This window comes from Anomalospiza imberbis, chromosome 14 (assembly GCF_031753505.1).
Source record: "Anomalospiza imberbis isolate Cuckoo-Finch-1a 21T00152 chromosome 14, ASM3175350v1, whole genome shotgun sequence".
In the NCBI taxonomy this organism is placed as follows: domain Eukaryota; kingdom Metazoa; phylum Chordata; class Aves; order Passeriformes; family Viduidae; genus Anomalospiza; species Anomalospiza imberbis.
The window spans coordinates 18588131-18613033 of NC_089694.1; the positions used below are offsets into that span (position 1 = coordinate 18588131).

The 24903-nt window shown below is 50.8% G+C and overlaps 2 protein-coding genes across 7 annotated transcripts in view; both read right to left on the bottom strand.

Moving 5' to 3' along the window:
- Positions 1-24903, bottom strand: part of LOC137482717 (mitochondrial fission factor homolog B-like) — a 214641-nt gene that overhangs the window by 138798 nt on the left and 50940 nt on the right. The gene's annotated exons all lie outside the window — the stretch shown is intronic.
- LOC137482709 (zona pellucida sperm-binding protein 3-like) lies at positions 12138-15078 on the bottom strand. Of its 2 annotated transcripts, none has more exons than XM_068205235.1 (9): positions 14663-15078; positions 14164-14282; positions 13977-14080; positions 13631-13808; positions 13431-13551; positions 13238-13329; positions 13023-13168; positions 12480-12587; positions 12138-12293 (listed from the first exon to the last, which is right to left on the bottom strand). In XM_068205235.1, the coding sequence occupies exons 1-9, from the start codon at positions 15038-15040 to the stop codon at positions 12160-12162; spliced, it is 1380 nt and encodes a 459-aa protein (XP_068061336.1). In that variant the 5' UTR covers positions 15041-15078; the 3' UTR covers positions 12138-12159. The 2 variants fall into 2 exon arrangements, with proteins under 2 accessions (XP_068061336.1, XP_068061335.1); XM_068205234.1 differs by having other exon boundaries at positions 12480-12599.

Genomic DNA, 24903 nt, shown 5'->3' on the forward strand with positions numbered 1-24903 from the left:
GACTAGACTTGTTTTCTGTGAAAACTGTCACATAGGCTGAAAAAGCAATGGGATTTACAGGGAACAGCCAGGGACTTGCTCTGGTGCAATTCCAGGTGGCCCCAGGAGAGCTAGTGAGCTGCTCTGCGAGGGAAGCTGGGATTGCTGTGGAGTTTCTGGGATGAAAATCCCTGAGGTCTGATTTAGGGCTGAGCTCACAGTGAGGCCAACAGGACCACTGATAAAGTCTCTGCTTCAATTCTTCAGTTTAATGATGTTTCTAAATACACAGTTCCAGGTCTAGGTGGAATTAGCTGATGGCATAAAATGTTTTTGAAGTATGAGCTGGAGTCAGGCAGACATAAAGGTCATTTAGGTTTTGTTTTCTTTGTTTCAACTTTCTTTAGCCAGCCCATGACTGATCTGAAAGGACTAGAGGCAGCAGCAGTCCCACACACCTGGCTGAGATCCACTGGGAAATGCAGCTGTGGAGCAGTGGGGAGAGAAAGAGGAAAGAGCTGGGAAGAGAAGAGGTGCAGAAGACTCCTTGCTAATCTCAACAAGCAAGTCCCACTTTAACTCCACTAACACAGAAAGCAGTAACAGCAGTAGCTCATCCTCTGAATACTGTGACACGAAATTTATCTTTTTTCATTGCTTTCACAGCAATTTTGCACTGTGTTTGATAGCTGATGTGCATATCCAAATTCATGCAGCCCCACCACCCCTCTCCCTCTGCCTACTCACGCTCACCCACGCTCTTCTGCGTGTGACTCAGGATGAAAAGGGATTTAGAAAGATGCAGGGAACGTTTACAAGCCACCCACCGTTTCACCCCCAGCCTGGATGGCCACACTAGCATGTCCAGGTTGCATTTGGAGGCAAATCCCTGGGACAGGCTTTTCTTCTGTCCCCTGCACAGTCAGGCACAGAGCAAAGCTGCACAGCTCTGCCTCAGTGTTTACTGCTGGCTGGGCATTGCGAGGCTGGGCTTGCTTTAAAACATGGCAAATTTCCCAACTTCTTGCACAATGCCTTGTCCATGTATGGGTCCAAGAGTGGTCACTGCAGCAGACCTCAGAGACCTCCTCTCACCATGAGGAGGTCATTCGGTCACCCTGGGCAGTGTAGGAGGGTGGGAGATATTTGCAAAACAGCCACAGCCTGCCCTGCTCAGGAGCACAGCAAAAACGGGATTGTGTGAAAGTCTGTGCCTTTTTCTGGGCTGGTTGGGCTCGGTGTGGAGGCTTGAGCCTGTGAATTCTCCAGTAAAATCTCTGCAGCGTGGGGACACTGGGGCAGGTCCCTCCAGCACAAAACCAGCAGCAAAAAAATCCCCCAGCAGCAGCTGTCAGGGACTGACAGGGGGCAAACGAACCAGATCTGGGTGACAAACCAAAGCCAGCCCCCCCCCTTACCACTGGTGCTGAGAAGCCATTTAGGGGAGTGTGTCACCACTAACATCATCCTGTTTCCATGGAGACCAGATTAACAGAACTGTCGAGAGAAGCTGCACTCCTAATCTCTCCCAGAGAAAAGAGCTTGCTGATACAAGAGACTTTTAAACTTCTTTAATCCAAATTCAGGGTTTTCCTTTCCATGTTCCCTCTAATCCTTCTAGAGGTTGCCAGCCCCTTTCAGCCCTGAGCCCAATAACATCAAACAGTGCAGGTACCCTCAGCCTCTGCAGTCCCTTGCTAATGTAAAATTTGCTGTCTCTCTGTCCAAAATTTGGCTGTCTTAAAAATAGCAATTTTACCAGACCATCATGTGCAAGGGTCCTAAAAAATGATGTCTTATTGGTGCACTCAGCCTACTTTCTAGAGATGGAATTAGACCCTGAGGACAGAGATGGAGGCACCTTCTTCCATCAATAAAAAGATGCAGGTCCTGCTCTCTGCATTGCTTGAGACACTTGCCATTGACTTTTTTCTCCTGAGCTTTTGTCTCTGCTGTGGAGCATCCCAGATTAGATCAGGTCCTACAAGAACACTAGATAATTTACCCACTGGAATAGTTCACTGCAATTGCACAGCCTAACCTAAGGATTTAGAGAATCACAGAATGGTTTGGGTTGGAAGGAACCTTAAAGACCATTTGGTCCAACTTCCCTGCCATGGCAGAGACACTTCCCATTATCCCAGGTTGCTCCAAGCCCCATCCAACCTGGCCTTGAACACTTCCAGGGATCCAGGGGCAGCCACAGCTTCTCTGGGCAGGGAGAGAAGCTGTGGCTGTGCCAGGGCCTCACCACCCTCACAGGGAAGAATTCCTTCCCAATATCTGATCTAAATCTACCCTCCTTCAGCCTAAAGTTATTCCTTGTCAGAAATGCCTCTCCAGCTCTCTTTCTCTCTCCCTCCAGACCCCAAATTTACTTCTATTTTGGGAGGTAGGAGCACAATTACCCTGTTCTCTACTTCTACCAGCCCAGCTGATTTAAGCACAGCAGAACAAGGTTGGCTTCCTCTCCAGATCTTTTTGGCTTGGACTGTCCTTTTCTTGGTGGACATTCATATCTCCAAATGTTTCAGGAGTTCCCATGCCCTCCCTGCCCGTCCAAGGCGGGCATCCACATTTTCAAACCACCAGGCAGGGCCTTTGCCAAACAGCTTTTGTTGATTTTTTTTTTCCCCACAGTGGGATTCATGCTGATTAAGCCTCTTGTACCTCTCTAAGCCTCCAGGCAGGTGGGACACTGCCCACAGCCCTTTGTGCTGTCCACGGAGGGCACGCTGAGCACTCCACACGTGGCTCATAAAGCTCTCCAGCTGTGCTGAGTCAGAGCCATTTGGAACATCTCTGCCTGCTAAGCTGAGCAAGCATCAAAGGCTCTGCCACCTTCCTGTTGCTTCCAGAAGTTAAAAGAAATTTGACTCCTTGTTTTTCCTTGCCTTTACCCCAAAAGCTTGTCAGGAGGATCGTGACATGGTTTGACAGTGCCAGAATGATGGAGAAGGAGTCAGTGTGACTGGGAAAGTACAGTTGAATCTCAATTTCCTTCCTGCTCCCCTTGCCAGAGGGCTTGGTGATCTTCTGCACGTTTGGAGGCAGAGCCGTGGCTTTGACCAGCCCTGCCCCAGAGGCCTGGAGCTTGTAACTCAGCTGTACTACAACATGTCACCTACATCAGCCCTCTGGCCCTTCCCTGGCACCTGCGTGTGCTGCTGTCTTGGCACACAACACACATGCAAGCCTGAAGCTCCCCAGAAGCTCTGAAACAGGCACAACGTGGCTCTGGCAAAGGCCAGGCCGAGGCACATCTGTGTCCTACAGCTGTGGGCAATGAAGGGTTAGCTTCTCTCCAGGCTCTGAAGGCACATCTCTGAAGCATCAGGCTATTTCTGCTCAGCATGTCTGATTTCAGATGAGAGCTCGGCTGTGGGATAGAGCTGGCATGTGGGATAAGAGGGAATAAAATTATACTCAGGGTATTTTGGTGCAGGGTTTCCTACACCTACTTCCATTGTCCTCTGACTGATGGCTCCATCTGGTTTGGGCACAGAGGCTGGAGGGCAGCAGAAGGGGAAGCAAGGGCTAAGTTAAAGTAGGGTGCTGCAGAGGCTGTGTTTGTAATACCTGTAGCTGCGAGAGACTGAGTTTTTGGTGGTTTGGGTTTTTTTTTTTTTTTTTTCTTAATTTTTGTTATTATTTTTGGCCAGGTTTGGGTTTTTTGTGGGGAGTTTTTAGGTGGTTTTTTGGTTGGTTTGGTTTGGCTTTTTGGGGTTTTTTGTTTGTTTGGGGTTTTTGTTGTTCCTGTTGGTTGTCCATATATCAGCCCCTGGGCTCTGCCTTGTATCCACAGCCACTCTTGGCCAGGACTCTCATCTCCTCCATCTCTCTGAACAGACGATGCCCAGAAGAGAAGACAAAACTGCAGAATGTTATTACTATTGTTCTTATTATTATAATTACTCATGTCTGGAGCAAACAGGTTGCTGTGTCCCCACCACAGCCAGGTGTAGAGGCGCAGTGACCACAAGCAGGGACATTCAGGGAGGATGCTCTGGAGTGTCTGTCGGGGCCAGCACTGCCCCGGGGGTGTCAGAGGAGAGCGGGTGGCAGCAGGATGGGGGTGATGGGGACAGAGCTGAGCCCAGCACACAGGTGGCAGGGATGTCACCGCCTTCCTCCCCACACTTCCAGACGCGGGCGGGCAGCGCAGCGAGCGCTGTCCAAGGCACTGGGGCACCTTTGTGCCGCACCGGGCTGGCTGCGGGGACAGCGAGGGGACAGTGAGGGGACTCTGCTGAGTCGGCCCGGCTGTCGGGATGATGTGGCTCCAGCGGGAGCTGTCACACTCCGCCACCGTGGCTTGTTTTTGCTGGCGGGCAGGAGCTCAGCCACGGCCAGGCGAAGCAAGGGGAAGGGAAGCGGGGAGGAGAGGGGACAGGCGAGATAAATAGGTAGTGTGAGGATAATAAAGGAGGACAGCTGGCCTAGAAAACTCGAGAGATAAAACGGCAAGGGAAAAAAAAATCCTGAAATTAATTCCAAAGCGTGAGGTTGCTGCTGAGCCCGCAGGAGAGAGGCACCTGGTGGCACCCACTTCATCTGTGGTGCCAGGCATTCCTGTGGCCAGCACAGCCACGGCAGGCAGCTGCCACAGCCTGTGAGAAATGGACTTATGAGGGATTGCTAAAATCTGACAGAAAGTTTACATCGTTTTGTACATATGTATGCAAACACTGAGATAAGGTGTGCTGAGTTAGGAATAGAGATGACATTGTTGAGAGAGAGATTGAACTAGAAACAAGTTTCAAAAAATTTCAAAATATGGCCTTGCCAAAAGACCAGATATTTTGGAGAATTAGAACTGTGATAGATGCACTGTAGCAGGAACACATGGGGTAAAAAAATAGGTGAGTGTTGTTAGAAGTATCAGCAGCATTGCGTAGCAAAAGCTAATAAGCTGAAAAGCATTTATAAGGTATTGTAACCAGGAAAGAGGTTGGCTTCTGATGGAATGGCGTCGAGTTTTACATCTCTTATGTTTTACCCTTCACCAAGACTGATAATGGAATAAAATCTTTTAGAACACCTCTCAGTTGCCCCATCTCTGAAAAGCTGGGAAAACCAACAAGAGCCCTTCCCAGCAGCAGGGTTACAGCCGTGGAAAAGCAGGTGGCTGTCCCCAGGAGCAGGGAACCTGCTTGGCAGGACGGGGCTGGCTGCTCAACCCCCAGCACAGACTCACCAGCCTGGGCCTGGGGGATGCAAGCAGGGTTGAAAGGACCAGCAGGGACCTGTCTTTGCCTCCCTATTCCAGTCCTTTCCTTACCTTGTCATTATTTGAGGCTCCAAACCCCAACAGAGGAGCTGGGCAAGCATCCCTGTACTGCCCTGGGGCAGCACTAAACCCCACAGAGCTCTGTGGAGGCCAGAGATGAGGGCTCACCACCCTCCCAGCTGGGCCAGTGTGTCTGCACAAAGCAGCAGCAGTCACCAAGCAGCTGAGGCTAAAGGATATTTCATCATTCGGGTTCCGTGATGCAACACAGCACAAGGTGTAGGAAGGTTCATTAACCTCTGCAGTAGCAAAGACACCCAAAAATGCACTCTGCTGACCTGAGCAGGATCTCACAGGAGGTCCATGGCCCAGGCAGAGATGAATCTCTCTCTCAGCTCAGCATTTTTCCCGTGCAAACGAAGCTGGCACATAAACAGCACGGGTGTGTTCACAGATGGCATCAGCAAGCAAAGTTTCCCAAAGTTGCGAAGAAAGATGGAGGGAAAGTTAGAACAGGATGAAACAGGGGACCAGGGAGCAGCTTAGGCTTTTCAGTTTGACATAAAAACTACCCAAGAAAACAGAGCAGAGCCTTTATTCCCTCGCAGCCACCCTGTCCACAAGCCTCTCTCCCAGCATGGGAAAGGCAGCTCACAATAATCCTCCCATGCCTCCCTCCAGCGCCTGGGGCCGGGCTTGGAGAAGTGCAAACAGCAGCTACAAAGTCAGGGCTAAGTGGCAGCTTCCCATTTCCCAGCTCTAATTGCCAGCTGAGCAGACGGTTAATCTCCCAGAACGTGCTGCGATAAGGGTGCTGCTGAGTCCCTGTAATTGCTTAAGAGCTGCCATCGAGGATGCCGGGAATTGCCCAATTATTCTCCCCGGTTCCTCCCAGCCCACATTTCCTTCCTCCCCCTCTCTAAGTTTTGTAAATCAGAAAAGAGTTGTCTTTTTTTTTTTTTTTTTCCTTCCCTCTCAAAAACAGCTGGCACAGGATTTTTCAGCAGTTCAGTAGGGATGAGGAGATTATATCTGGGCTGGCTAATCCTGTGTGGGCAGGGAGAAGAAAATGGGGGGAGCAGCAGTGGGATCCCAGTGGCTTCAAAGGCTGCACTCACAGGTGATGGCTTGAACAGAATTCATCCCAGCAAGCCAGCACTGGCCCTGAGTACAAATCACATCCCATTTCCAGCTCCTCAATGGCTCTACTGAGTAATAAATCAGCTCCCCGTCCGAGCTGGCTGAAGCATTCACACTCTCACAGTTGCCTTATTCAGTGCTGAGAAGTTAAAACCTTCCTGCCAAGGCCAGCAGGCGGGGGAGAGTCAAATATCCAAATCCCCTCAGAGCTCAGCAGTGAAAAACAAAATAAAATAAATGCCAAAGCCCACAAGAGAGAAAACAAGTCCCTGAACTGCAGATCACCTGCACATCTCCATTTGTTCAGCTGTTTTTCTCCAGATGATGCAGTGGGCCAAGAAGTCATCTGGTATCATCAGAGAGGCAAACGAGCCTGGCCACTGTCCAGTCCAATGCTGATGTGCACACACAGGCAGCAGGACTCAGCTCCCAGCCATTGGCTATCTTTGCAGCTGTTTAAAGCTTGGTTTTGTCCCTAAATGCTTCATGACTCTCCCTTAGATGCCACTTTTAAGCCCCAGAATGGCAGCTTTTCGTTGAACTTACAGCACAGGCAGAAGTCTTCAATGCCACCAGAAGGACTGAGGGACTTGAAGGTACTTAATTTTTGTGAGATCAGGGCTGTTCTTCTGTAAAGAGTTCATAGAAATTTGGGTACAAACACATTAAAGATGCAGCACACCCAGGTGGGTCTGGGTTTTTTTTTGTGCTCTGCACTACCAGCTCATGTCCTAGCCCACCTACAAACAATAACCACAGAATCTCTACCTCCAGTACAGCTGGAGGTGGCTCTCCATCTCACAGCCCATCCCTCCTATTCCCCCCATTCCAGACCTAGAAGGCACCAGGCAGAGCGAGTGTAATGCCAATTCCTGCACTGGTTTGGTGCTGGGGATGTCTCAGTGTCCCCTCTCAGCTCGATGTGAGCTAACACTGACTGTGAGTTTGCAGGCCCCAAGTTGGGCAACTCCCTGGGGGCTCCCCTGGCTGGGGAGCCCCTCCTGGAGCAGTTCTGTGTCAGGAACAAGAGGCGCATTGGACTTTTTTGGTCTTCAGCCTCTGTTTATTGTTATCTTATCAAAACTTCAGCACGCTGTCTGCACCAGACTCTGCGTGCAGGAAAAGCAGCACAAAAATGGCCAACAATCTCTTGTTACAAGGCCTTCTAGGTCTAATCAAAAACTGAGCTACCCAATTAAGAAGTGACACCTAAATTATTTTCCTTTGTACCCCAATAACTGACCCTACAGACCCACAATGCGGATTTTTCTACCCAAACACACGATACCACCCAAACCCAAGAAGAAAGAGGAAGAAGAAGGAAGAAAAATGAACTCGAGACAACACCCTATATGCTCCATCTTGTCCCCATCTACAACATACTAAAAAATCCTAAAACCTAAATTTCTCGCCCATGTGACATACTACACTACTCTACAATCTCTTTCACACTTTTGTGGTTTCTAGTTTACCTTGAGGCTTTGGAAGTTTTCTCCATGAATGAGGGTCAAAGTCAGTGCTCCCCTGGGGGTCAGGACACCCCAGAGCAGACAGAAATATTCCTGGTGTCCTGGGTTTCCATAACTGACCCTAAAGCCACTGAACACAAATCCACCCCCATCCCACCCATGGCAAGCTGGAAACTGAGATGTACCAACAGAGGATGGAGAGTCGCAGCAAGGGGAGGAAAAATGGAGCAGGAGAAAAGATGACTTAAAATCCCACAGTGCACCTTCAACTCAAAGAATATCACACCCTGTGTTGCAGGAGAAGAGTCAGGGATCACTGAGGCAGATCTGAGCTGGAAGTTAAGTTACTGAGCGGGTAATAGGCTGATGAATAAGATAATATGTCAGATTTGCTGATCCCTTAATACCCACACATACACTCATAGCTCTTATACTTTGATATAAGCTGTAACTTGGCATGTAAACAAAAATATAATGAACACAAAACTACAATGATTAACAAGACTAGTTAAGTGCAACATTTAATTCATAGCTCTGGTGGCTGTTGGTGGCCACCTGAGCAGATTTTCTCACCAGTGATGTTTTCCATCTTTATTCACTTTTGCTGTGACATGGTGGGATGTGGCTGCATAGTTAAATTGAATCCCATAACTTCAATAAAATTACAGATGCAGGTATTCGAGGGATTGTGCATATTCTCTATAAATAGAGAAACACAAAGGGCTCTCATGCCCAGCACACCCAAGTACAGTCTCAGAGGTCTCTCTGGGATGTCTTTCAAAATGACAAACATTTTGTTCAGTGTCAAGACAAATGTCTTGGGTCTTAACAGTATTACGTTCACAAATAAATCCTTGTTGTTTCTGCACAACACATGTGGCAGCAGAGACAGTTTGCCATTTGCTCCCATTTTGCTGGGCCCATACTCCAGGTTCTGACAGAGTACAATTCCATGTTGATTCAATCCCAATGCAATGATTGGGTCTATAGAATGATTTCAGCTAGGAAACACCTCTAAAATCATCAATTCCAGCCAGTAAACATTGCATAGAGTTAAGATAAAAGCTGTGGCCCTACTTCTGATGTGGTCATAAGTGAAATTTAGTAGATTCCACCAAGACAGGAAATGCTTTTTGAATTCAAATAAATAAATACTTTTTGAGTTGAAATTATTTACCTAAATTGCCTGTCAAAGCTCAGTGGGTAAGATGCCCTCATCACCTTCCCTTTTCACTGGAGTGGATTGCACCTGCCACTGTGCTTGGATACAGCTGAGAGCTATGGAAACATTTTTCTGGGTGATGCCAAGTGCACTTACAGTTAGGTGGAGGTCCTTTCCAGTAATTCTTTGCTATTTAGACAACATACCAGCCAGGAGATATTGACCAGTTCCTGATGCCAACAAAGAAGATTTTAACAGGTGTTCTTGCTCACACAAATCACTTGTTGCCAAGCTTAATTTATTTGCCAAAACTTCAGCACGCGTGGTGTTTATTTTATACTCCTAATCCTGTTCCTGGGATGCCAGTCACACCTCTCCTGGCTCATTTTGGAGAGGGGAGAGCTCACCTGTGCAAGCCTGTGAGCAGCCCTGTGCAGATGTATTTAGGAATAATCAGCAGGTAGGTTTAAGTGCAGAGATATTAACCTGCAGTGACAGTTCCACAGGCCTGAGGCTTCATAATGGATTATGGATCACTTGTTGCTAGCTTGTCTTTTTAATACCATTGGGCTCAATTTCAGAAATCTGTGGAGTTAAGATTGCAACAGGTCCAAGAGGTAGTAGGATACATTGTGGGGGTTAAGGTAGTTTTGGCTGTGTTGATATAAACAATCCTAGTTTGAATTAAATTATATCTCCAAGATAAACAGGTAAATAATGTCTGATACTGTTTCTCTTCCTGTGTCACCTTCTTATGTAACAGTCATTGAACAGCTACCAGCCTGGTTAGATCTATACCCCTTTTCAATGGAACCACATTGAAAACTAAGCAAGTTCCCACTTCATTTTTGGGGGGTTGTCTTTCACATATTGTGCTTACATTTCCCTCTGCCAAATCCATGTTAATGGGTGGGACTCCTAAATTTGTACAATTACAGCTTGCTTTTACAATGCAAAATTTGCAAAAGCAATGCACTCAGGCTTAAACATGATTACAGCCATTACCATACTGATTTGTACAAATAAAAGACCTGAGGGTTTTCACTCCATACACCAGGCTTGTTGATGGATAAACTAGATGTGGCACAAACGGGTTTTGGGATTTTGGTATAACCCAGTGTGGGTCCTGGAAAGGGAAACAGGACACGTCTCAGTGGGGAGACTCCAAACTGATCACCCCTCCTAGTGAGCAGCTAGGTGCATCCACCCAACATTAACGTTGTGTTTATCTCCACTGTTGTCTTTTGGTTGGTCTCTTTCAATAATGGGATAGAGTTTTAAAAGAGCAGAGGTTCCACCTTCAAGGCCTGGGGGTCTGTGGGAGCTGAGACAGGTTAAAAGTTGCTCAGTGAATACACAGGGACAGCACCCTTTGTCTCATTCCCAGTGATCTATTCCCTTGCAGACTAAGCTGTTCAGTGTGTGAGGGAATGCAACTCATTGTTAGAATCTGCTTCCCTTGTTAAAAAACACCCCTGGTTCCCAAAAGCCACCTCTGCTTCACTTTGGGTTTCATATGATCTCTCCTAGTCCAAGAGACACCACAAAGACCCAGTACCACGCTTGCCAGCCTTCTGGCCATATTTTTCTTGCAAATTAACCAATTGAAGAGGGTCCCACAGAATTGTTCTGGTGGTATTTCTTTGCTTACCCCCTTGGGACCCAAGGGACAATTCAATTTTAATAAGAGGGACCACCTTAAACTACAATTCACCTAATTCACTTTCTTCACTACTCTCATCCCTAAATTCCCAGTCAGAGTCCCTTCCATGTATCTCCATCCTAATCTTCTGGGCATGCAATTAACTAATGGATCTTTATGGGAACTAATATATCAGATCATAAATTCTAATTTGTCCTCTACTCTTTTTCCTTCTCCCCACTCCAGTTGTTTCTGCAATTGTTCTATTCACAGAGATAACAGCTCTTTTTGTCACTTTCTTTGTTCAAACTCATCTTGTAACAGTCTCATTTCCTTTTCTTTGTATTCCTTACAATGACATGCTGCTTCCAAACACATTTACAACATTGTACATATTATTCCATTTTCTTTACAATTTTTCAGTTTCTCTCTCATGCAGTTTAACTGTTCCTCTATCTTTACTCCAATTATGCCAATTTTTGGATGCTCAATCCTCAAAAAATCATGGAGAAGGTCTTATTCCATGCCAGTAATTGAATCTGCCACCCTACTGACTGTGGCAGTTTTGTCACAGGAGAAGAGCCAGAGATCACTCAGGTGGATCTGAGCTGGTGGTTAGTTTATGGAGTTCTAATCAGCAGATTCAGGTGTGCAAATCTCAGTCCTACCTTCCACCTGCATGCAGCAGAGATGGCCTCAAAGGCTGGACCATGACCACACCACCAAAAGACAGGAGGATTTTGTGCTTACCCAACCGGGCTTGTCTTTGCACTGCCAGCAACAGTCCAGGGTGCCCCCAGAACCTCTCTGGGGACAAGACAAGCCAGGGGAAGAGTACAGAGGTGTGGAGGGCACCCATCCCAAGTAAGGCTGTCCTTTTCTCCCCCCCACACATCCCCAGAACCCACAGCATCTGCAGCTGCCCTGGAATGGGATCCCCAGGTTTGGGATCTTCCCAGGAAGAGTCCTCAGCTCCAACCATGGCCCAAGGACAGCAATCCCATTGCTGTGCTCATCCCAGAGCTCTCACACTCCATGAAAAAAATGGAATTCATTCCCATCCAGGCCCTGCAAAGCAGAAGCACCTCCAGCCCTTTCCCACCCCCGAGGTTTTCCCCTGTAAAGAAGCCAAACCTCAGCACTGAAACCAATCAAAATCCCAGAATTACAACTGCCCTTGCATCCTTCAAGGGATCTTGGAGCAGAATTCCCCCATCCCAATGGATAAGGAAGGGAAAACAGGAATTCCAAAAATCAGGAACTCATTTAGAACACCAGAACACCAATAAATCCCTAAAATAGGAGCCACACCTTGTTTAGGATTCCTTTACATGGACACAACCTTTCAAAAAATCCACCTGTACCTCCCAAATCCAAGTGCATGGAGATTTGGGAATCACTTCCAGGTGGCAACAGCTCCACATCCCCAAACCCATCACTTTCCCAGAGGATGAATTCCCATCCAAAGCTGCCTGGAGCCCCTCCCACCCCACAGAGAACACGAGGAGGTGACAGATGCTTCTTCTCTTTATTGGGATCACTGGGACATTTCCAGAGGACAGAGCCTTTTCCGGCACAGCCACAGGAGCATTCCCAGGGTAGTCAGGCTCAGCAGGGTGGCTGCCATCAGCAGGAGCCCCTGGATCACCACAGGAATTCCACCAGCAGCACCTGGAAGGCAAAAAACCCTCTCAGCACTCATTCATTGGCTTCCCAGCCTCCACCCAGTCCTTGGGCATCTTTAGGAAGGAGCCCATAGTGCAGCTCTGGGGGATTGTTCCAGAAAATCCCTGGGAATTCACAGTGGGAGCAACCCCTGGGTGATGCCTGGAGACACAACCCCACATTGACCCCTACCTTGGGGGGTGTTCCCAGCTGATCCTGGACTTCCAGAGGGGCTTGTTAATCCCTGAGCAGGCTCCAGGATTAGGAGGGGTCCCACAGAGACATCAGCCTCAGTCAGCCCTGAGGGCTCACCTGGAAAAAGATGGGTATGAGTTCCCAGGAGAGGGAGTTCCTGCTTGGGCTGGAATTTGGGAATTACAGGAAGATGGACACCAGAAGAGCAGAATTCCAGGGGTTTTAAATGCAAGGATAGAATCATGGAATGGTTTGGGATGGAAGGGACCTCAAAGCCCATCCAGTGCCATGGGCAGGGACACCTCCCACTATCCCAGGTGGCTCCAGCCTGGCCTGGGCCACTTCCAGGATGAACAACCGTGCCAGGACCACCCCCCATCGACACTGAATTTTTTCCCCCCAATATCCCCCTAAAATTCTCCTCTTTCCTTTTAAAATCCCTTCCCTAAGGACACCGGAGAGGAGCCGGGATTGTCTTTAAAGTATGCCAAAACCCCCTCCTCCGGTCCGAGGGGCCCTGGGGACACCTTTGGGACACACCTCTCTGGCCAGGGCCGTCCCTCCTCACACGCCTGCCCATCCGTGCGGCCGGAGCGCGGAATTCCCGGGAATCTCCTCCAGGAGAGGGACAGCTGCCGGTGTCACAGCAGCTGCAGATGGCCGCGGTGCCCTCCAAAGGTGCCCACCTGGAACAGAGTCACCTGTGACCCCCCTGCTGCGGGCGGGGGTCCCCTCCCTGCAGCAGGGACACTCACAGGCCGCTGGCTTTGCTGAAGGAACAAGCTTTATTCCGGGAATTCGGGGCTTCCGCCGCCGGGGACACCCGCAGGTGGCAGCTGATGTAGAGCTGGCAGGGGAAGTCAAGGAAAGCCAATTAATCTTGGGGATTTTAGGGCTTTTTTCCATGGATAAGCCAAGAAAAGAGGAGGGATGGAAACAACACCTCACCAAATTCCCAGTGTCTCCGGCAAATTTGAAGGCATCCACCAGGAACCGCAGCGACTCCGGCCGGGGCCGCGGGGACACGAAGGCTGAGCCGGTGTCCTCTGCCCTGCTGTCCACCAGGCACCTGGAGAAGGGCTAGGAATCATCCGGGTTCCTCCACAGGAATGTGGGATTCCCCAGCCAGCCCCAGAGCCCGGCCTTACCCGCCCAGGTCGATAAAGGCATAGCGGGGGGACGAGCTCCTGTCGGGGGTCGCGGTGGCCACACACTGGTCCACGAAGAGCCGCAGGGGCACGTGGCCCTCCGAGGTGACATCGGCCTGGAAGCGGAAGCTGTCCCCAAGCTGGAAACCATTGGAGAGCCTCTCCCTGCTCCACTCGTCTGGAATGCAGATCCCAGGGAATGGGGTCAATTTGGGGACTTCCTGGGAGCATGGGACCTCTTAAATGTGCAGTAACCCCCGTGGGGTGAATTTGGCTCCATTGGGGCTCCCAGGAGCCAGGAGGAAGGGGGAGCTGAGGGACACGAGGCCACCGGGGCTGCACCCACCATCCATGAGGCGCAGGGAGAACTGGAGCCTCTCCTCTGCCACCACTGTGGAGCGGAACGGGGCCCACGTGGGGTGCACGGCACCGCTGCTCACGTTGCTCCTCCTAAAGGGAAGCAATGGGAATTACCTGGGGTGGCACCGGCACCTCAGGGCCATGGCAGCACAGGGACAGCCCCCACCACTCACCTGGGGTAGTGACACTCAATGGGGACCTCGGCTGGGGTGGCCCTCACAACAAGGGGGTTGCCAGAATGGATGGGTTTGTAGAACAGAGTGGTTCTGTAGATCAGGGAGTCTGGGGTCACCTGGAAGGAGAATTTGGGAGAGGGGAAAAACCCAGAAAACAAACTCGGCACCAGCAGGGACTGTGCCGGGACACAAGAGCCACATTCCCGATCCTACAGGACACCACAGAGCTTTGTGCTGGCACCCCAGCAAGGCACCGGCTTGAAGGAGGTCAGCACCTCCAGGACTCAGGCACAGCACCTCAGGACCCATTATCCCATTAATTCCCATATCCAGTCCCAAACCCACTACTGAGTGTGTGCCTCATCCAGGATATCCACATCCCAAAAGCCACCCCTGCTCCGGGCACTCCTCACCCCAAGCCTGCCAGCACCTGCACCATGGCACCTCCAGGGGTGACACCTTCACCCCGTGGCCACCTGGCCCCGGTGCCACTCACCTGCAGGGTGCTGCCACACTCGTGCAGCGCGGCCACGAAGGTAACAAAGGCCTGGGCGGCATTTGGGGACAGGGGCGGGCAGGAGGCCGTGCCCAGGCTCAGCTCCGCTGCCCGCACCGGGCGCCCGGTGCCAAAGAGGTCCCTGCGCACAGTGACCGCCAGCTGCCCCTCCTGGCAGCGCACGGCCACCGCGGGGCGCGGGGACAGCGCCCGCAGCTGCGACAGATCCACCCGCGCCCAGGGCTGCGACCTGGAGGAGTCACCCCGCAGCCGCCACGTCCCGGAATTCCGCGAGGGAAAGCCCCAGGGATCAGAGGATGCGGCCGAAGCCAACAGCCAGCAGAGCAGAGCGACCCCAAAGCGGCTCCCAAACCCCATCCTGACCCCAGGAAAAGCAGCGCATGGCAAAGGGGCTGCTCGGGAGCTTTTTATGGGAGCATCCCGGGGGATTCCCCGCTGGGATAACGGGATCCGGCTGGGCATTGCACTCGGGATAACAGGATCCAGCTGGGGATTGTACTCGGGATCACAGGATCCAGCTGGATCCCATCCCTTCCGAGGGTGATTCCCTCCCCCTGCAGCCGGGGATTGTCCCGTTTGTCCCATGTCCTGCTGCGGCGGCACCAATGTCACTCGTGTCCCCCTCGCTCTCTGAGCCGGAGCCGATTTTGGCCAGCGAGGCTTTCTCGGATATTTCCCCCCTAATCTTCCCAGGAATTCCCCAAAATCCAGGCGGTGCATTCAGAACTGTGGATGTGCCAACCCCACCGGGGCGCTTTGGGATCGGCCCGTGCCCGATTTCCCTGGAATTGTGCCTGGCTAATGAGGGCACCATAACGAGCTCATTTGCATGGAAAGCAGAGGGGCAGAGGCGGTCAGGGACCGGCAGGCGGAATCCAGGGATTAATTAGCCTGCGGGTGTTAATTGCGGTGATTGGCACCGCCGCTGGTGGGCACAGGAGGGTGACAGTGGCCCTGCGCAGCTGCGGGAGGAGCTGGGGACACTCAGGAGAATGGCATGGCCCGGCCGAGTCGTCCCCGCGCCCTGCAGGCATTCCCGGAGAATTCCCACTCCTCATCCATAGGGATGGGAGAGCTGGAGAGATTTTGGCCTCGGGATTTATTCCTGGTGGGGTTTTTTACCGGAAAACGGGGCTGGAGCATTTACCTCCCTCTTCCAGGATCTGTGAGATGGGTTTGGGATGAGGGGACCTACTCCAGTCACTTGTAGGGGATGAGCAAAGCTCTGACCCAGCCCGAATTCCTGGTGGAAATTCTCGAGTCAGGTCCTGCTGTCCCCTGCAGCATCCATAATGTCACTCCCACATTCCCACATTCCCCTCTGGCACCATCCCAGTGTCCCGGCTTTGTCCCGGGTGTTTTTAGGGATGATGAATAAATGATGGGACACAGAAAACTTCTCCAGGCCTCTCCATGAATTCTGCAGGAATGGTGCAGCTCCCAGCCTGGCTCATCCTGAAGCTGCCCTGGAATGTTTTATCCAGGGGGATGGGGCTGCTTGAGGGCTTCAGCAGGATGGGAGGCAATGTTCCTGCATCCAGAGGTATCCACGGGGATGGGAGGCAATGTTCCTGCTTCCCACAGCCCCATTCCCCATCCCAAGCCCAGGAATGGCCCTGGAAATCCAGGATTTGATCCACCCAACCTCTGTGGGACCCAGGTCTCCAGGGATGGGTGCCTGCTCCCAAAGCCCCATTCATGCTATTCCACAGGGAGGATCCAGGATCCCAAAGAACCTCGCACAGCCCCATCCCACGCTTTCCCTCTCCAGCGTGGATTTCTCACCCCCTGGAACAGCTCAGCACTTTGCAGGTGAAGGTCCCAGCCCTGTGGAACTCTGTGGTCAGTGCAACAGCCCCGAGAGATCTCCCACCCTGACGGTGCCTCCGGCTCCAGGGCAGCCAAGCCCTGCACCAAGGGCTGGCTCGGGTGGGTGCAGGAGCTGTGTTCTGCCCAGGATGAAAAGATCGCAGCCCTTTCATCGGGTACAAACACAGCTGAGCCCAGGCGGAGCTGAGCCCGCCCTGAGCCCTGTCCTGCTGCCCTGCAGCACAGGGGCGTTTCTGCACCGCTGCTCCTGGGCCATGCTCCGGAGAGCCTCTCGCCACGCAGAGCCGAGTGCTCTTCCTTATGGATGGCACACTTGGCTGACCCTCGGGAGCTCCACGAAGCCTCTCCACAGCTGCTCCTCGTGCAGAAGCCCGTGTGTGGGGCGGCAGTAAGGCAGGAGACCATATGCTCCAGCACGGGGACAATGAGCCACTCACTGAGACAGCGCGGCTGCGATGAGCCATTGTCATGACTGATGGCACGAGGACGCTGGGGGAGCAGATTTTCACAGCAGATAAACCCTAATGAACAGAGAAATAACTTCCCCTGATGAGGGAGATGTACAGAGTTCCAAAAGCCACGGTCCTGCGAGGGAGGAAACACTTGATTGCCAGCAAGGCCACGGAGCAGTACCCGGGCAGCAGAGCTCAGAAAGTGCACCTTCCTGCCGGCCCGGCGAGCAGTGGAGGAGGGGGAATAAGAGCACAAGGGGTGGTCGTGGAGCAGAACAGGCTCACAGGGCTGCCCTGCACATCTGCCCTAGTGCTGCAGCTTCACTGCTGCAGAGAGAGCCAGAAAGCTGCAGCTAAAACGCATCTCCTGCAGCACCCAGAATTCCCTGCAGAGGGGAAACTGAGGCACGGAGCCAAGGAGTCATTCCTGCAGAGCTGGGCACCCCCGCACTCGGGAAAAGAAAGCTTGGAAACTCAGTATCGGTCTTTGCAGCTCACAAGCTGCTTCCCATAAGGAAACTCTGTCGCCTAATATCGGCTTGAGCCCATGCCACAGCCTTCCTGGGAGGGAGCTTTGCCACAGGAACTGCTGCCGAGCCACCTTGCATTAGAATTTACTACAGCTCTGCCTGGAAGCCTGCCCTGTGCTTTCTATTTTTAGCTGCAGGCAGACCTATTCATATCAGTCAGTGCTGAAACTCAGGTCCTTTCACAGCTTTGGTGCGGTAATTCAGGGACATGCATGAAGCCAGGTTCTCAGCTCTGAGGATAAATAATGACTCATGAGCCGAGTGGTCGCAAGGCTGGGAGGACATAGGGTGTGCTTTGCTAAAGGCATTCTCATCACACACATTTATTTCACAGGATCACACCACTGCTTAGGTGCCGAGCAAAGCAGGGACTGGAATGTGATTTACCAGCTCATAAACTGCAAGGAAAGCAGGAGAAGTGGCATGAGAGAGAGGAAGGGTCCAGGGCAAGTGGAAACAGCTCCACAAGGTTCCACACCGGTGGAGGTTTCCCTGCCTGTTAATTATTTTATCTTAAAAAGGTTTTAGAAGGGAAGAACTTCATTAGTGCTCCACACAGGACAAGTAAAAAATGTGTGCTTTTCCAGCTGGCCACAGCAAACATACAGAGGGTAAATCTCAGAGGTCTGCAATAACTCAGGGTGATTTGAGTAAACCAACGCAGCAGCAAGATACAGATGTTTGGTGATGGAGCTCCCAATCAGCCAGACCTTGCTCTAATGACACTTCATCACGCTCCCTCCTTCACGTGCGTGACAGCACGTGCCAGATCTGCTCAGGTGACTGGCAGTGTGACAAATAAAACCTCTCAGCAGTGAGACTGATGCACACCTCCCGAGAGCACTGACGTTGCCCACTGACATCATGACTACGCTTCATGGCAGCTAAACTCAACCTTGACAGAGGAAACCCAAGATGCACCCAGCCCCAAGGCAGCTCTTCCCCCTGCTTGGAGGAGAGGCACAGGCAGGCCCTGCCAGTCCAGCTGATGGGCATTTGTAAGGGCAATATCCGTGGGTTTAATCCCACCGGTTTTCACAAGAAGGAAACACCTCACAGAGCAGTTAAATGGGATTCATCCTTCCCGGCTGCAATGCTGATTCCTGCTCCTGCCTGCAGCAAGCAAGGAGCCTGAGGCTCTTCTGCTGCAGGCTGCTGCAGTCAGAGGGGTGCCAGAAGGGTGTCCACGCTTGCACACGCTGCTGGTGCCCGTGCATTGCCCTTGGTCACTCAGGATGGCACTTGCTGAAGGCAGCCCCAGCCCGCCTGCCCGAGGTGTCAGCAGAGCAGACGGAACAAACGGGCAAAGCTGCTTCTCCCATCCACGCGCTTTCCAGAAGAAGCATGTCAAATTAATGGACAAAAAGAGCCCAAAACAAAACAACAAGGTGTGCGTGAGCGTATTAAGTCCTTTTCCATCCCCACTTTATGCTTGAGCTGCTACCTTGAGACTGACACTGAAACCAATGTGCCATTTGCTTCACACAGCTCCTGGGATCTCCGTGGCACCGTTTACGCTTGGGTAACTCAACTTCTGGAGGCCATTAGGCAGGGTAATTTCACCAGTTCCTGAGCAAATGCCTGGAGGGGTCCTTGCAAAGCCAGTTCAGCACAGCTGAAATATGGAGGAAATGTTTGTTTGAATGCTGAGGAGAAATGTAATGACTGCTGTGTAATAAAGCACATTCAAATCAGCCCCAATTTGGCTGATCAAGGCACAATCTCATCAGCACACTCCAAGAAGAAATACATCTGATCCAGAAAGTGAGCTTAACATCTTTGTGGAAGAGTTTTCATCAGCTGACAACACCTATTTTTGGGAGAAGTTAGCTCACAGCATCACTCATGTGCAGACTTTAAAACAAGGGCATTTTTTTTTCTATTTTCTAATTTTTTCCCTTTTTTCCTTTTTTTTTAATTTTATTTTTTGAAAAAGCACTTTCCATTTGATGGGCCCACCTCCACTGAGATGCCAGCTGGCCAAACGTATCTGGGGGCTGTGGCCTGTTCATTCATTGTTCTGTTGGTGCAAACAGGGCTCTGCAGAGCAGCTTCCACATCTGTGTGTGGTGCTGAGGCCTAACCCAGGTGGTTGGAACAGATCTTGGTTGCCGGGATCAGGAAATTGGGACAAGCCCTTGAAAAGCCTGGAAGTAACAAGGCCCTGGATCATCCCAGTGCAGCATGGAGGGCAAAACCATAGAGCAGCCATTCTGGGAACAAGGAACCAGGGTAAGTGCCACTGGTGCCACCGGCTCAGCAGCACCTCGAGGAGGAACTGAGTGAGAAACCCAAAGGAAACACTCTGGGTTCACTGGCAACTTGTGAAGCAGGGGGGAGAAATAGTCCCAGGTGGGGTGTCTGTACTGATGTCCCCAGAAGGACACAGGTATCAGGAGGGATGGTTCCCAGCCCATGCTGGATGACAAAGCAGCTTTGGAAGCGGCAGTAGCTGGAAATTTGTTGGATCTTACTGTTTTGAGGTGCAGGTCCTCCTCAGCAATGTTTCACCCACAGGAGGATGGGTGTGCTCCTCACTCTGCCTTGGAAATGGGAAAACAGAAGCAGAGAGCTGCAGCAATGGGTGAAAACAGCCACGTTTATCCCATGGCTGATGGATCTGAGCCCAAGCCTGCAGGCTGTCTCCACCAGCTCCATGCCTGTTCCTCTGCCCAGCCAGGCACCTGCAGAGGCTGCTTTCCTCTAGTCCCACCTCTCCCTTCACACCCTGGTTTGCCACCTGTGCCAAACAGGACAGGAGGCAGGTGGCTTGTTAGAAACTGTCCCTGCACCATCCAAACCTGTGAATATGCAACGTGCATAGCATTTTTATAGATGGCTGGGAACCTGACAGAGTTAATTAAAAGAGAAGGAGGCAGGACAAGTATTAAAGGTGCCTGTGAAGAGCAGCAGGCCAGGGTGTATCAGCAAAGGCTGAGGGAGGTGCAGGAAGAAAGCAGGGGGCTCTCAGTGCTGCTATTGCTGTCTTATCCAGGCACAAACTGGTACTTGGCCTTGGCAGCTGCCAGCACTTGCGTGCACTCCCCTGAGTGTGTTCCTGTGTGTGATGGCACACAGGTGTTCAGAGTGCCAGCGCCGTGCCCTGGGCCTGCTCAGGCACAAACATCTGCCAGCAGAGAGCACCAAACAAACCCCAATAAACCCAGGTTCCTCTGGCTGTGGGACAAAGTGTGGGGCTAACACACTGAGTCCTGCCCAGTGACCATGGCTGAGTGTCCCTGCAGAGGAACCTGCTCCAGTGGAGGCATCAGTTCATGCCTTTGAACAAAGGGTTCTATCAAAAATACCTCTTGTATGCAAGTTTGGGTGGACCTCAAAAATCCCTGGTCCCCTCCAGAAAGGAGATCCTTTCACTGTCTGCCCCTGCAAGCTCAAAGCTCCAGTCCCCTCCAGAAAAAGGGATTCTTTGCTCCTGGCAAGCTCAAACCTCTGGCCCCAAGCAGTGAGTGAGGAAGAAGGACTTTGCCCTCACTTTGATCTCCTCTCCCAGGGGCTGTGCTGTCCCCAGTGCAGAGGGGCTGCTGTTACTGGGTGGGGAGCTCAGGTCCCAGCTCCAAGGATAGCACAGAGCGTGATTTGCCTTTAACTCCTCCCTACCTTCCCCTGATGTTTAGGGGCTGCTTGATCTGCGTGGGATTTTTTCATCTTTAGCACCGACAATCCTCTGATACTGCCTGTGCTTTTCTTTGACTCTAACCAGAGCCCTGAAGTTGTTTCTCATATCAAACGCTCCCAGTCAATCTGATTTTTAGAAAACACAGCGTGTCTGGGGAGAAACCTGCAAAATATAGAACACATTCCCCATTTGCATCCCAATGTTGAAAAACCCCATCACTCCTCTATGGCACATAATATCAGCACTACACCCGCCATGAAATATTCATGGCCATTTATTATGATGTTGTTTATTATCCTCATAAAACTCTCCAGCAATCAGTTTCTTTATTTGCTCAGCCTGCAGCATGGATGGGTGCTTTTGTGTCTCCTCCAGTGTTTGAATTAATCCAGGGCCCCTGTCACCATAAGAACAACACCACTGCTATCCCAAGCTCAGTCCATCCCGGGCTGCTTGTGGCATCCCAGAGGACGAATTAGGAAATGTGGGGTGGCCATGATATACTCTGCCTGTATCAGGCTGCTGAAATGGAATGAAATTCAACCCAAGACTGACTTCCTGAGCCCAGTGGAACAGCACAGGGAGCAGAGGAATTGAACAGTGCTGCCAGTCCTGCTTGGGTTGGGAGGGCAGTGGGACACAGCCCTGCTCTCACTGTGCACACATCCTCCCTGTGAGGTTAAAAAAGAGGAGGGAAGCACTCACTGAGGACAGCTCCTGAAGGTTTTATGGCAACTGCCAGATTAATGTTAATGTAAGCTGCTAAAAGATTTTCAAATGGATTAGTTCTCCATTTCCTCCTCGGCACCCTGAGGGTCTGGTGCTGGAAAAACAGACCTGAATCACCTCTGCAACCACAAAGTCCCCTCCTGGCAACAAAACAGAGGCCAGGGCTGGACCTGGAGGGAGCATAAGAGAGAGACACTTTCTGGAACAGATTCAGTTTCTTTATAGCAGTACACTTTGTAAGAGTGCCCATTCTGAAAACCTTTTATTCCTCCTGCCAGAGCTTGCGAGCCCTGCCCTTTCCATGAGGAGGGGACTAAAGAAAGATCTCTGAGGACAGCGAGAGCAAGAGCTCTCCTTTCACAGGGACTGCAAAGCTGAGTCTCAGCGGAGTGACCTTGATACAACCTCTTGTTTCAAACTCACTGCAAACATTTCTGTGTTGAACAAACTGCTGCAAGAGGATTCAGGCTCCTCTCTTGCCAATGCGCTGGCACTGCTTTTCCCCAGAGTGCACTGTCTTCCAAAAGCAAACTGCATCAGCCTCAGAAAAAGAAATAAATCTACTTTTCACATCATTTCATCTTCTGATAACAGTAATGAACTCAGTCTGAGGCATTACTGGGAATTAATGACTGCCTGCCTCCTGACTCACCAGCTTTTCCCAGGCTATCATAAATTCCCAGGAAACATTGTGAACCACACATCACTCGGTAAACTGAAAATAAAGACGTTGTCCAGAACCCTGAGGCAAACATCCAGTGTGCCAGTGCCACCTGGAAGCCTGGGACTGGAGATGAGCTCCCAGATAAACATGCTGCTCTGCCCTGATGGCTCACTGGGGGCAAGCACCCGGAGCTGCTTCCTGGGGATCCCTGCAGGATCCCAGCCCTGGTTCTGCATCACTCCTCCCAACGAGCGTGGCTGAAAGCAGCACACCACCCTTGGGGAGCTGCTCCTCTGGGTAATTAAACTCACACTGCATGCCTTACCTTTAACCTCTTTTCCTGGCTAACTCTCACCACGCTCTTGTCTAATAGATTAAAGAGCCTCTCCAAAGCTGCCCCTGCATGCAGGCACTTCCAGACCATTATCACTTCACCTCTAACCTGCTCTTAATAAACTAAAAGAAGATGCCTCATTACTGAAGCCAAGCTCTGCAGCTCACACCTGCCTGGCAGTTAGAAACCATCATGTCACATACATCAAGCCTTTTGGACTTTGTGCCTTTCTGCACATGCAGCCTTCAGTGGGGAGAAGAGCTGGTAAAATTGGCATATCTATATATTTATTTAAATACTGAGATTTCCTGCTCTCGCAGTTGCAAATGTAAATTTTGTGTACTTAGATCCAGTAATCAGGGTTAATGACTAAAGAGCATTTGGAAATTGTGCAAATTTTTTGTGAAGTCCTCCATCAGAAATGACCAATTAGGTTTGCTTTTCCTTTTGAAAAACACAAATTTATGTCACCAGCTGTTCATGGGACATGGCTGTCTGGGCTGCTTGTCTCAAGAAATTTAATTAAATTTAGTTAAATTTAGTTAGATTTAGTTATCATGTATTAATTATAGGCCATGCTCAGATTTCTGTGGGTTCCAGCATTCCACTGGCAGAACAGGTTGAGGCATGGCCGAGAGTGAATATGCTTTAATCTGGAGGAAATACAGCTGCTGGATCAAACAAAAGGCTGAGCAGCTCCACTCCAGCCCATGGCTGAATTCATTAACTGTTGGGTCTCACTTTTGCTGGAGTCATCCATCCAAACCACTTATTCTCCAAGGACAATTGCTGTGCAGTGCAGGCCAGCAGAGAGATTTGTCTCCTGACAGATTATCCCCAGGGAGAACCAGCGCAACGCTCCAGGGCCTTGGAGAAGATGAGGCCTGAAAAATAATTCTGCTCTACAAACGTGTTCTTCTTCCCCTCCACAGGCTCCAGCCCTGCCCATGGGCCCCTCAGGGCAGAGCTGGGCACAGAGGGGCTCCCAGACCAGCTTCCATCCCTCTGTGGGAGCTGGGTCATGGATGCTGGTGAGCCCAGTGGCTGTAGCTGAGTTCCTCCAGGTCTTTGATTAAGGCAGCTTGGGCTTCCCAAGCAGTGGGGTGTGAAAGCAGCCCACTCATAAAAACGTCCCAGTCCCAATAACACTTCTAAATCAGCTTCCTGGGATGCAGCTGTAACAACCTCCCTGGAGAAGCCGTGGCAGCACAGGGAAGGTTTTATTGGCCCTTAGTTATGAGCTTTGGCACAGAGGAGCACTCCAGCACTGCAGCACCTCCACCAGCAGCTCCCCACCGCTCCCACACCTTGCCACACGAGTGCACACACTGCAACACCTGCAGCCCACTTTTAATTCTCCAAACACCCAGAAATCAACAGTGTCAGCTCTTTCCTCTGCTGTTTTTCTGGTGGTGACCCGTGTACAATTGATTGAAGCCTCCTGACACACCAACTGCTCCCAGGTTCCTTGCTGCAACCTTGAGGAAAGTCCCACAGGTCAGCAGGCCACAGGCTAAGAGCAGCTGAGGTGAACACATCCCCAGAGGGGGAACCTCATGATTAAGAGCTCTTTAACCCAAGACAACCCCTGCAGGATCAAAGGCAATGGCTGGAAGCCTGGATATGTTCAGAAAGACATGGTTAATTGTGGGAGCAATTAGCGTCTCCAAGAATTCAGCAGGTAGACGATGGATTCTCTGTGCCTGGGAGTGTTTCAATCTCAGTGGAAGCCTTTTGGAAAGATAAGCTTATGTTTGACCAGGGCAGACAGGCTTAATACAGGAATAGCCAATTTTATGCAAGAAGAGAGGAACAGAATGGTCTTTTGAGCTGGAAAATCTCTAAAATCTATGAAACTATTAAGAGAGAGTGAGACATTTCTAGTGGGTTTGACAGCTAGATGACAAATCTGTGTTAAATTCCACAGGATCCAAAGAAACTACTCAGCCTCGTTTTCTGATATCCTCCAAGGGGTTTCCCAATGGGGGATTTTAACTTTCCATTTTTTAGCTTCAGAATAATTTTCCGAGTTGGAAAACTTCTC